Source organism: Oncorhynchus kisutch, linkage group LG28, assembly GCF_002021735.2.
Source record: "Oncorhynchus kisutch isolate 150728-3 linkage group LG28, Okis_V2, whole genome shotgun sequence".
NCBI lineage: Eukaryota > Metazoa > Chordata > Actinopteri > Salmoniformes > Salmonidae > Oncorhynchus > Oncorhynchus kisutch.
In genome coordinates, this window is record NC_034201.2 from 4,678,632 (window position 1) to 4,691,304 (window position 12,673).

The 12,673-nt window shown below is 42.8% G+C and overlaps 1 protein-coding gene across 4 annotated transcripts in view; it reads left to right on the forward strand.

Annotated features, from left to right (window-relative positions):
* The first annotated feature begins 1,539 nt into the window (after window positions 1–1,539).
* LOC109872994 (rho guanine nucleotide exchange factor 15) overlaps window positions 1,540–12,673 on the forward strand; it is a 43,346-nt gene continuing 32,212 nt past the window's right edge. For 2 of the 4 annotated variants that reach the window (XM_020464445.2, XM_020464446.2), the window contains exons 1-9: window positions 1,540–1,617; window positions 2,875–3,466; window positions 3,917–4,990; window positions 5,125–5,176; window positions 5,321–5,385; window positions 5,981–6,153; window positions 6,301–6,384; window positions 6,622–6,782; window positions 7,143–7,295. In XM_020464445.2, coding sequence (XP_020320034.1) covers window positions 1,609–1,617; window positions 2,875–3,466; window positions 3,917–4,990; window positions 5,125–5,176; window positions 5,321–5,385; window positions 5,981–6,153; window positions 6,301–6,384; window positions 6,622–6,782; window positions 7,143–7,295 — 2,363 coding nt within the window. In that variant the 5' untranslated portion in view covers window positions 1,540–1,608. Of the gene's footprint in view, window positions 1,618–2,874; window positions 3,467–3,916; window positions 4,991–5,124; window positions 5,177–5,320; window positions 5,386–5,980; window positions 6,154–6,300; window positions 6,385–6,621; window positions 6,783–7,142; window positions 7,296–10,874; window positions 10,986–12,673 lie in introns of all 4 variants that reach the window. The other 2 variants (XM_031807892.1, XM_031807893.1) reach the window with 2 other exon arrangements.

The window sequence follows — 12,673 nt, forward strand, 5'->3', positions numbered from 1 at the left end:
ATGAGAAAGAGACAGAGATATTGGGGACATAGGTTTTCTTGTTAGGATCCAAAGGCGAGTGGGTAATCTGCCTCTACCGTCAGTCCTGACTAACGTACAATCGATGGATAACAAAGTAGACGAACTATGATCACAAATATCCTACCAATGAGACATTAAAACTGTAATATCTTATGTTTCACCGAGTCGTGGCTGAACAACGACATTCATAAAATACAGCTGGCGGGTTTTACGCTGTATCAGCAAGATAGAATAGCTGCCTCCAGTAAAAGCTGCCAGACGGATTACCAGGACGTGTTCTCCGAACATTCGCTGACCAACTGGCAAGTGTCTTCGCTGACATTTTCAACCTCTCCCTGTCTGAGTCTGTAATACCAACATGTTTCAAGCAGACCACAATATTCCCTTTGCTCAAGAACACTAAGGTAACATGTCTAAATGACTACTGACCCGTAGCACTCACGTCTGTAGCCATGAAGTGCTTTGAAAGGCTGGTCATGGCTCACATCAACACCATTATCCCATAAACCCTAGACCCATTCCAATTTGCATACCGCCCCAACAGATCCATAGATGATGCAATTTCTGTTGCACTGCACACTGCCCTTTCCTACCTGGACAAAAAGGAACACCTTTGTGAGTAGGCTGTTCATTGACTACAGCTCAGCGTTCAACACCATAGTGCCCTCAAAGCTCATCACTAAGCTAAGGACCCTTGGACTAAACACCTGCCTTTGCAGTTGGATCCTGGACTCCCAGGTGGTAAGAGTAGGTAACAACACATATGCCAAGCTGATCCTCAACACGGGGGCCCCTCAGGGGTGCATGCTCAGTCCCCTCCTGTACTCCCTGTTCACCCAAGACTGCATGGCCAGGCACGACTCCAATAAAAGGAGGTCAGACTCCAATGAAAGGAGGTCAGAGACCTGGCCGTGTGGTGCCAAAAAGTCAAGGGTCTGAATACAGACCTCAGACTGGGGACAAAGGTTCACCTTTCAACAGCACAACCACCCTAAGCACATAGCCAAGACAACACAGGAGTGGCTTCAGGACAAGTCTCTGAATGTCGTTGAATGGCCCAGTCAGAGCCCGGACTTGAACCCGATCGAACAGCTCTGGAGAGACCTGAAAATAGCTGTGCAGCGACGCTCCTCATCCAACCTGACAGAGCTTCAGAGGATCTGCAGAGAAGAATGGGAGAAACTCCCCAAATACAGATGTGCCATGCTTGTAGCATCATACCCAAGAAGACTCAAGGCTTTAATCACTCCCAAAGATGCTTCAACAAAGTACTGAGTAAAGAGTCTGAATGTGGAAAAAGTCAAGGGGTCTGAATACATTCCCGAATGCACCGTACATCTAAATACTCAAGCAATGACCCTAAAAACTGTCTGGGGAACTGACAAATGACCAGGCAACTGTTATAAAGGGCCCAGAAGTGTTTTTGGGTGAACTTCCCCTTTAAGGACTTCCCCTATGACTAAGAGAGTACGGGGTAATTCTACAGACAAAATGCAGAAGTGACCCCCTATCTGGCCCACTGTAAAATGAAAGTAGTCTACAGCACACCACTCTCAGTCTCACAGAGGACTGCATGCAGGAAAAGACATGATCGTGGTATGTAAATATTAATAATATCTACAAATTATCATCAAAGTCATTGTGCCGTCCCAAATGGCACCCTATTCAACTTCATGGTTCAACTTCACATACTGAAAGTGTCACTGTTAATGTTGACAGTTATTTATGATGCTTTGGGTAAACGCTTCTGCTGAATGATAATTTTATGAAAGTGATTGAGTTCTCCTGTGTCAACTCCCTTGTAGTGATCTTTAACTTACTTTCCTTGCTGATCTATGTCGCATTTCAAAGATTAGGGGGTAGTAATAGCAGAGGCCCGTTTCAGCTGCACTGAACAAAAATATAAAAGCAACTTGAAACAATTTCAAGGATTACAGCTTATATAAGCAAACCAGTCAATTGAAATAAATGAATTAGACATGACTAGGAACACAGATATTTATCTTTTGGTCACAGATACATAAAAACAGTAGGGGCGTGGATCAGAAAACCAGTCAGTATCTGGTTTGACCACCATTTGCCTCATGCAGCGCAACACATCTGTTTTGCATAGAGTTGATCATGCTGTTGATTGTGGCCTGTGGATTGTTGTCCCATTCCTTTTCAGTATCCCTGTGCATTCGAATTGCCATCGATAAATGCAATTTTGTTCATTGTCCATAGCTTATGCCTGCCCATACCATAACCACACTGCCACCATGGGTGCACTCTGTTCACATCAGCAAACCGCTCGCCCACACAACGCTGATATGTGCAGAGATTCTTTAGTTGTGCAAACCAACAGTTTCATCAGCTGTCCGAATGGCTGGTCTCAGACGATCCTGTAGTTGAAGAAGCCGGATGTGGTCTGCAGTTGTGATGCCAGTTGGATGTACTGCCAAGTTCTCTAAAACAACTTTGGAGGTGGCTTATGTTAGAGAAATGAACATTCAATTATCTGGCAACAGCTCTGATGGCATGAGATTATCTGGCAATTTAAGATCTGTGGCATTGTGTTGTGTGACAAAACTGTACATTTTAGAGTGGACTTTTATTGCCCCCCAGCACAAGTGCACCTGTGTAATCATCATGCTGTTTATTCAGCTTGTGTATATACCAAATTTGAGAGAAATACACGTTTTGTGCCTATGGAAAATGTCAGGGATCTTTTATTTCAGCTCATGAAACATGGGACCAATACTTTACATGTTGTATTGATATTTTTATTCAGTGTAAAAGTAACAAATAGTGGTGAGTCATAAGAAGAATTGCTTTGATAATAAAGTTTAATCAATATCCTTGTTGTTAATGAAGTCAAGACTTCGACCCAGATCCGTCATTCCCCCAAAGCCTTCTAACCTCAAATCCTTGGGGCCAAACATCCCAAACCACTTCCAGACCAGAAACCAGAACAGACCAAACCCGAACCAGAACCAACCCCCATCAGGGGAGAGGAGCCAGGAGAGGAAACAACATCAACTACCGGAGGGGAAGGTGAAGAGGATTGTGCGTAAGTTCAGCAGCCAGGAGAATGAGGTGATGGGGCAGGCAGGATTAGAGACAAGAACAGGGGTAGAGGCAGGGGCAGAGACAGTGACTGGGGCAAAGCAGGGAGACGGTGGGGTGGTGGGGTGGACAAGGACAAGGACAGAGGCAGGACAGCAGGCAGACAGTAACAGAGGACAGACAAGGGCCCAGCAGGCCGACTATGATGCTATAATAATGAGCCCTGTGGAACTCAGCCTCATACCACCTCCAGTACCATTGAGAAAGCCACGTTCTGGCCCTCACACACAACCTACAGCACAACCCACAGCACAGAGAGATGCTGTGCCCCTGGGGCAGAAGACAGACAACCATCTGGGCACCCTTCTCACACCTGGACATGGACGAGGAAACAGATCAGGTAAGCCAAGTCACATCTCTTAACCTCAGAATGTTCCTTTGTAAAATGATTAGTAGTCAGCGCTATTTTCTAAAAATGAATACATGAAAAGGGAGTGTTCCTGCACATGAAGGAACAGAGAAAACCTTGTGGTATATTGATGTTCCTATATATCCATGTCCATATGTCTATGAGGAAGAGAAAGAGTAAAAAACGATCATGTCTCGGATGTACAGAATCTGTTTTATGTTCCAAGTAGTCTCTTATGACATTAATGTAAAAATTGAGTAGCGGGAGATTTGGTTCTGGGTGCCGAGGTTAGGATGCCGAGGTTCTGGGTGCCGAGGTTAGGTTCACATGGAATGGATTATTTGATATAATAATGTTGCACTAATAAGTAAGTAACAAATGAACAAACAAGCACATTGTATTTCACAGTCACAACACAATAACACACACACTCTCTTTCAGCTCCCGATGGAAGTGAGGTGGATGAAGCGCCTGTGTGTGTTACCATTGAGAGCAGACAAACCCCTAGTGGTCACCATGGCAACATGACACAGTGCCAGTGCATCTGTCACCTGAGGAGAACTGGCATGAAGTTAGTCTGGGTTCCTCTGGAGGAAGAGGAAGATAACTATGTAGAGGTGATAGGGGATGAAGAAAAAGACAAACGAGGGAATGAGCACCAGAAGAGAGTGGTGAAGGAGGGGAAGGAAGAGGATGAAGATGACTACATAGAAGTGACAGGGGATGGAGAGAAAGAAAAACGAGGGAATCGGGACCAGAAGAGAGAGAGGAAGGAGGTGAATGAAGAGATGTTGGGATCTTTCAGAGCAGATGAGCGAGGGAGGAAAAGTCAGACAGGGTGCCAGACAGAGACAGCTGCTATGTTCAGTGAGCACAGAAAGGTCAGAGTTCACGAGGTCAGCGAGAATAACAGCCAGAGATCCTTCCCTTCAAAACATAACACATCATCCAACGCAGAATCTTCCCTGGCCCTGATGATCTGCTCACAGCACAGCTCATATCAGCATAGTACACAACAGCACAGCTCAAACACCAAGCACAGCTCACACCAGCGCAGCTCACACACAAGACCCCCTCAACACAGAACTGAGACATATGATGAGGTTACATATGAGGCCATGCCCATGTCTGACAGAGAAGAACCACATCCACCCCCACTCCCACGCCTAATGAAACCTCCACTGATGCACAAGACGCAGCATCCCTCTCCTCCAAAGGATAATCTCCAGAGCATGTCCACGCCCTCTCTCTCTGGCCTACTAACCTCAATTTCAAAGTCAGACATCCAGAAGAGTACCCCTTCCCCTCAGACTCCTCCCTCCATCTCCCATGGCAACCCCCATCAGCCAATCCTGCGACCTCTGCCTCCACTTCCTGTTTTACATGATCTCTGCCTTCTCCCCTGCCCCATCATGCCCCGCCCTCCTCAACTCAGACCTCAGATTCCAATGAAACCTCTTCCACCTAACCCTGAGCCCAGTGGCCCTAGCTGTCTCAGCCGACACTCATCCACAGGTGGGTAGGAGAAGAACTTGTAATTTGGTTATGAATCTTGAAATTCTATTTATATGAGGATAATGCTCACAATTCAATAATGAATCAATGGAGAAATATTAGAAACCAGATGAAATCACCACTTTCCCTCCCAGATGCTGATGTTAGGGATGACTGGGTGACTGTAGACGGGGAGGGCGTAGAGGAGTAAGTCTGCGCTGCCATAGTGGCAACTCTCAACATACAGTACAACACAAATACCATAAATGTGTTTACGTCTATGTTATGAATCTTCTCAAACGTTTAAAAGATTGATAAATATGTTTTACATTCAGCATTGTGTTTCCACAGGCCACAGGAACAGGCAGATAGTCCCAGGAGGATCTCCTCAGACTGGGGACCTTTGAGGCTGGACGGTACAGAGTTTCTCGGTTTTGTTTTATTTCTGATATTACAACACGGAGACAATATACACCATATACACCAAATAGGAACACATATTGAGTTGCACCCATTCTTGATACACATGGGTAACTGTTGAGTGTGAAAACCCAGCAGCATTGCAATTCTTGACACAAAACAGTGCACCTGGCACCTACTACCTTACCCTGTTCAAAGGCACCTAAATATTGTCTTGCCTATTCACCCTCTGAATGACACACCTACACAATCCAAGTCTCAATTGTCTCAAGGCTTACAAATCATTTTTTAACCCGTCTCCTCCCCTTAATCTACACTGATTGAAGCAGATTTAACAAATGACATCAATAAGTGATCATAGCTTTCACCTGAATTGACCTTGTCAGTCTATGTCATGCAGAGAGCAGGTGTTCTTAATGTTTTGTTTACTCAGTGTATCTTTTTACCTATCCTCTCTTCCTCTCTCTCCCTGGCCCTGAATATCTCTCCCTGGCACTCTCTCTCCCCCCCCCCCCCCACTCTCCTCCCTTGTTATTGCTCCCCCACCTCACCTCATCCCACCACTGCCAACCCCCTCCCCTCCACTCTCAGAACCTCTGTACCAGATCTACCAGGCTAAGTCCATCAAGGAGGCGATCCAGCTCCAGAGCATCAGCCGGAGTGCCAGCAGGGCCACCGTGGACCTCCATATGAGGCTCAGGGGCGGTGGGTCCTTAGGGGCCCCTAAGGGCCAGTCCTTCAGGGCCAGGAATGGCCCCGCAGAGGTCAGTCTCAGTGAAGAATGAGAGTGCTCAACTCTAAATCCTCTTCTGTAAACAAGCAAAAAGGGTGTTTTGAACCAAAAATGTATCACATAAAAATGAAAAAGGCCAGCACTCAAATATGATTGTGGTTTTTTTTACTCCGCGGAGGTCACACTGTGGCAGGAGCTACCGGTGGTCAGAGACAGTGGGATCCTGGAGAGACTCAGTCCAGAGGAGCTGCAGAGACAGGAGGTGAGAGGAGGGGCAGAGGAGAGAGGGAAGGGCAGGGGGAGGAGGAAGGGAAAGAGAAGGAGGGAAGGGAAGGGAAAGAAGAAGGGTGGGGATGGGAGGACGGGGTGAGGAAAGGAGGGGGGGGGGTAGTCAGTTATATTGTCAGTTACATTATACCAGTCCTTTACCGTACCAAATTCCTATGTGAAACATTTTCTTAACAATTCAACAATATTTAACAAATGTTTTTTCTATCAGAGCATGTTTGAAGTATTGACATCGGAAGCCTCGTACCTCCACTCACTGAACGTTCTCACTGATCACTTCCTGATGTGTCGGGACCTTGATGACACACTGGTGATCCATGACAAGAAGACCCTCTTCTCCAACATACTCCATGTGTATGAGGTCAGCCAGAGGTAAATGATGTCTGGAAAACAGACAGATGGAGGAAGAGTGGATGGAAGGAGGGAGGGAAGGAGAGAGAAGAATGGAGGGAAAAGTGATGGAAGGAGAGGGACGGAGTGGATGGAAGGAGAGGGGATGAAAGAGAAGGGATGGAAAGAGAGTGGATTAGGGGGAAGGGATGGAGAGAAAGGGGATGGAGGGAGAGGGGATAGAAGGAGAGTGGATGGAAAGAGAGGGGATGGGGAGAGGGTTTGGAGAGAGAGGGGGATGGAGTGAGAGGGAATGGAGAAGGGATGATACAGGGGACTGTAAAGAAAGAGATCCAACCTACGTAAGTTGAAACATCCCTCACTCTCAAATTCTTCTCACAGGTTCTTGAAGGATCTTCTGAGTAGGATCGATGAGAACATTCTGATAACTGATGTGTGTGACATCATCCACCAATACGCCCTGTACGACTTCTCAGTCTACATTGATTACATCCGTAACCAGGGTTACCAGGAGAGGGCCTACAGCTCCCTCGTGTGAGTAAATAAATTCACCCACCACACCTTATAAGGCCCATGTACTTATGGATTGTGTGCTTCTGAGTTTTGAAATTATTTATTTATTCGGAAAACATAACCCAAAACACAACCAAAACAAACTTAAAATGCATCCAACAAGTTTGTAGAGTCACAAGGAATATGGGACGAAATATTGAACTAAATATACTATAAGAGAATTTGTCCAAATACTTATGACTTCTTCGGGGGCTAAATACATTTCTAAACGGTAAAACATATGTATGAAAATACCCTCAAATAAAAGGTAAAAGACCTTTTGTCACCTCATACAAAACATTTGCTGGATCATAGAGCCACATTTTAAATGACAACTTCCCTCATGTATTTGCACAGTGAAGTAACATTTTCACATTTTGCTCTGTACTCCAGCATATTTTTTAGTTTTTTGTCATCAAATGTTTTTATTGTTATTGGTAAAACAAGTACACATGGACAAAGAAACAGACGGAACAAGAACAAGACAAACATGTCCCCCCCACTCACAGGACTTCCCTAACTAATAGTTAGATTAGTAGTTCATGCTAGCAATTTTACTGAGTCATATGCTGATGAAAGAGCTGTTATGTTTCTTTCACTAGCCTCATGCATATGTGCTACAGATATTTACATGTTTATAATGTCTTTGAATGACAGCAGACACTGATGTCTGTTTGAAAAATGAGGAGCCCACCAACTTTAGGTTATACTTTTTTGGCTGCTGTTAACCCAGCCAGAGAAATATGTCACTGCTTCAGAGACAGGTCCAAAGTAGTGTCATCATTTAACAGTAAAATATATGGTGAATATGGTACATTTCTCCCCTTATGTCAGAGAAACAGGATGAAACACATCTCCAGAAATGAAAAAAATTGCCAGGAGCCCCCTGAGGGCACAGTGAGCAATTTGGGGGTTGTTGTCCAGTGGGCAAAATTGTAATGTTTTATTTGATGATCGGGGATTCTTGAAGCAATTTATATATTGGATCACGCTGTAATCCAATTGATTACAGTAGTACGCATGGATTGTTCTTTCTTCCAAGAAGCATGGGAATGAATTGCATTGTGGGTAATTTTAATTAACAGACAATGTAATTTTGAAATAAATCCCTGTGTACTGAATAAACCATTTGTGAGTTGGGTATATAGAGCATTCTTTCCCCCATAGGTAGGCAAAGCAGAATGGAGCTGTAAGTAGAAGAAGGAAGTGCCAGGTGGGTTAAAATGTTTCTGTAGGTCTAGTAATGCACGGAAACAGTAGCCTTCAGTAATGTCTGAGACCATTGAGGAAAAGAGATATGTTTTCCAAACAGGTGCCAGACTGAAATAAGTTGTGATACGTTAGTGCCAAATTTGAGTTTGCAGTGTTTGAGTGGGATATCAGAATGGGTTATGTCTTGGAGTCTGTGAGGGGCAACTAGATTTTCCTCCAGGGGGCACCAGCGGTATTTGGATTTAGCCATAAATAAGTAAAATAAGATTTGTCCACCTGCACATTTTTCCCACTGGAGGGTAGAGAATTTAATATGAGGGAGTTCCTCTTCCAAATGAATTTGGCAAGCAATGAATGTAGCCTATCCCAATATACTGATGGTGGTGAAAGAAGGATCATGGAACTATAAAAGTTGATTCTTGGCAGTATGTTCATCTTAATTATCGAGTCTTGAGCCTGGAATGAGTTTAGGATTTGCTCCCATCTTTCCACATCTGACTCTCTGCTTCTTAAGATGGTAATTGAAGTTGTTTTTGACTATTGATTAGAAAGAAGTGATAGATTTCTATTTCCAGTTTGCGGAAATGCTGGACTCTGAGAATGTTTCGAGGCAGCTGTGAATTACACATTGCCTAGTTCAGGGGTAATATAGCAGATTTTGTCCAGTTTTTATACCCAGATATAAAGCTGTAGTTATTAAAAACGCTGATAAGGTTAAGTAATGACTGAGGTGCATTGCCAACATAGAGCAGTTTATCATCTGCATACAGAGATACAGCATGTGGTGGTCTGTGCCAAGTACAGTAATAGGATACTAACGTTGGGACAGTCGGACCACTTGCACACAAGCGGTTCTAGGGATAAAGCAAATACCAAAGGACTCTGACAACCTTGGCAACAAGGTTTTAGTTTTAGTTGAAGTGGGATGAGCATATTTTGCCAGTTGATACCATGGCAGTGGGATTGGTATAAAGGACTTGGATCATGCATATGAATTGTTCACCCATTCCCATACGTCGTAGGACGAACCATAACAATACATATTATAGGCGCTTTTTCTGTGTCTAATGAAAATATACGTAGGTGATGGAGAGTCAGTATTTATAGACCCATTAAAAATTATAAAGCAAGTGAAATTATAGCAGTGTTCATGTCTCTATTGAAGGAGCCCCTATTACTGAAATAATGAATAATGTCTAGAAGTAGTTGACCTAAAAAGATACAAATAACTGTGATTTCCTGGTATTCATTGTTTGGCTATTTTTTTTTTTTGTTCAAATCAGAGTAATAGGGAGTAACAAGTACCTCTAGTGTTGCAGGAATGAGCATCAGGGTGATGCTGAGGCAGTTGCAAGTCACGGAGAAAGGAGATACATTTATCATTATCATGTGGGATCTCAGATCTATATAAAGTCCCGGAATGTTGAATTTATTAATACTGGGTCAGAGTGTATGATGCCGTCCATTGATTTATTTGAAGTTATATTTACAAAGTTTTGGTTGGCACATAGTCTAATAGAATAGGCTAATAGAAGGCTTGGCGAGACCCATGAAAATAATAGAAGTGTTTTAGGAAACTGAGATTCTGCCCAGTGTCTATGTGAATAATTAAGTTATTTTCTGATAGTCTACTGATCAAAAATAGCTTGTGGAGATGTCAGAGTGCATTTTTGTTTCTAGTGGTGATAATTTATATTCCAAATTCCAGTAATTTTGCATTGTTTAAATTAGATTAAACCTCTTAAGCCTACCCCCTACTTTTTCGAACATTCTGTTAAAAATCGCGCAACATTTCAGCGTCCTGCTACTCATGCCAGGAATATAGTATATGCATATGATTAGTATGTGTGGATAGAAAACACTCTGACGTTTCTAAAACTGGTTCAATCACGGCTGTGACTATAACAGAGCGTGTGTTTCATCGAAAAGCGCAAGAAAATCTGGTCACTGAAAACTGAAAAAAGTATCAATGCGCCACCTGCATGAATTGTTGAATGGAAACTAAATTAAATGGGGCCGAGATTGCAATTCCTACAGCTTCCACACGATGTCGCCAGTCTCGTCATTTGCGGTGCATTTGTTTCTTGGTCAAACGTACTAGAGAGATCACTTTCCATCCGGTCTCCGACAGGAAGTTTTGGAAGAGAGATTTTGGAAGATGATTTTAAATCGTGGAGCTATTGAATACACATCGCCCCGTGATCAATTAGATAGATTATTAACGTTTACTACCTAAAGTTGGATTACAAAAGTATTTCGAAGTGTTTTGTGAAAGTTTATCGTCAACTTTTTTAATTAAAAAAAAATGACGTAGCGTTTTAAAACTGTGTTTTTTTCTGAATCACACAGTTTCCATAGATGGCTATTTTGGGTATATATGGACCGATTTAATCGAAAAAAAAGACCCAATAGTGATGTTTATGGGACATATAGGAGTGCCAACAAAGAAGCTCGTCAAAGGTAATGAAAGTTTTATATTTTATTTCTGCTATTTGTGTAGCGCCGGCTACGCTAATTCTTTTGTTTACGTCGCATTCAGGTATTTTGGGGTGTTGCATGCTATCAGATAATAGCTTCTCATGCTTTCGCCGAAAAGCATTTTAATAATCTGACTGGTTGGCTAGATTCACAACGAGTGTAGCTTTAATTCACTACCCTGCATGTGTGTTTTAATGAACGTTTGAGTTTTAACGAGTGCTTTTAGCATTTAGCGTAGCGCATTTGCATTTGCTGATGGCTAGATGAGACGGTTGCGTCTCAGGTGGGTTTAACAGGTTTTAATATAAGGTAGAGTATGAGAAAATAAAACATTTGACTGCATCCCACAGTATTCGAGGACACTGAACAGTCATTGCTTATATCAATGAATTCAGATAATTGCTCCTCCATCTGAGACATGAGCTGATGATTTCACCCAAGAGAGGCTTTGCATAAAATACCCTTGTGGTCAGATAAAGCAGTGGGTAATATTTCCAACATTTTGAATGTTATCAAACAGATCTTTAGAAGAAGAAATATATTTGATTCTTGGGGTGTCTCAATTAATGAAAATAGAAATCTCTGGCTGTAGGATTAAGAGAGCCAGAGGTCAATAATTGCGATTTCATGAGCCTAGCACCATAGCGCCATAGTTGATAGTCATTGGTCTCTCACCTCTGTTGGTCCAGTTCTATTACGCACATTGTCCCATACAGCATTAAAATCACCACCAATAATGAGTCTGAAATCATACAATTGTTGCAAAATACTTCCCGTTTTAAACAAGATATTGAAGGAAGTGCCAGGTGGGTTAAAATGTTTCTGTAGGTCTAGTAATGCACGGAAACAGTAGCCTTCAGTAATGTCTGAGACCATTGAGGAAAAGAGATATGTTTTCCAAACAGGTGCCAGACTGAAATAAGTTGTGATACGTTAGTGCCAAATTTGAGTTTGCAGTGTTTGAGTGGGATATCAGAATGGGTTATGTCTTGGAGTCTGTGAGGGGCAACTAGATTTTCCTCCAGGGGGCACCAGCGGTATTTGGATTTAGCCATAAATACAGAGGGCGTAAAATAAGATTTGTCCACCTGCACATTTTTCCCACTGGAGGGTAGAGAATTTAATATGAGGGAGTTCCTCTTCCAAATGAATTTGGCAAGCAATGAATGTAGCCTATCCCAATATACTGATGGTGGTGAAAGAAGGATCATGGAACTATAAAAGTTGATTCTTGGCAGTATGTTCATCTTAATTATCGAGTCTTGAGCCTGGAATGAGTTTAGGATTTGCTCCCATCTTTCCACATCTGACTCTCTGCTTCTTAAGATGGTAATTGAAGTTGTTTTTGACTATTGATTAGAAAGAAGTGATAGATTTCTATTTCCAGTTTGCGGAAATGCTGGACTCTGAGAATGTTTCGAGGCAGCTGTGAATTACACATTGCCTAGTTCAGGGGTAATATAGCAGATTTTGTCCAGTTTTTATACCCAGATATAAAGCTGTAGTTATTAAAAACGCTGATAAGGTTAAGTAATGACTGAGGTGCATTGCCAACATAGAGCAGTTTATCATCTGCATACAGAGATACAGCATGTGGTGGTCTGTGCCAAGTACAGTAATAGGATACTAACGTTGGGACAGTCGGACCACTTGCACACAAGCGGTTCTAG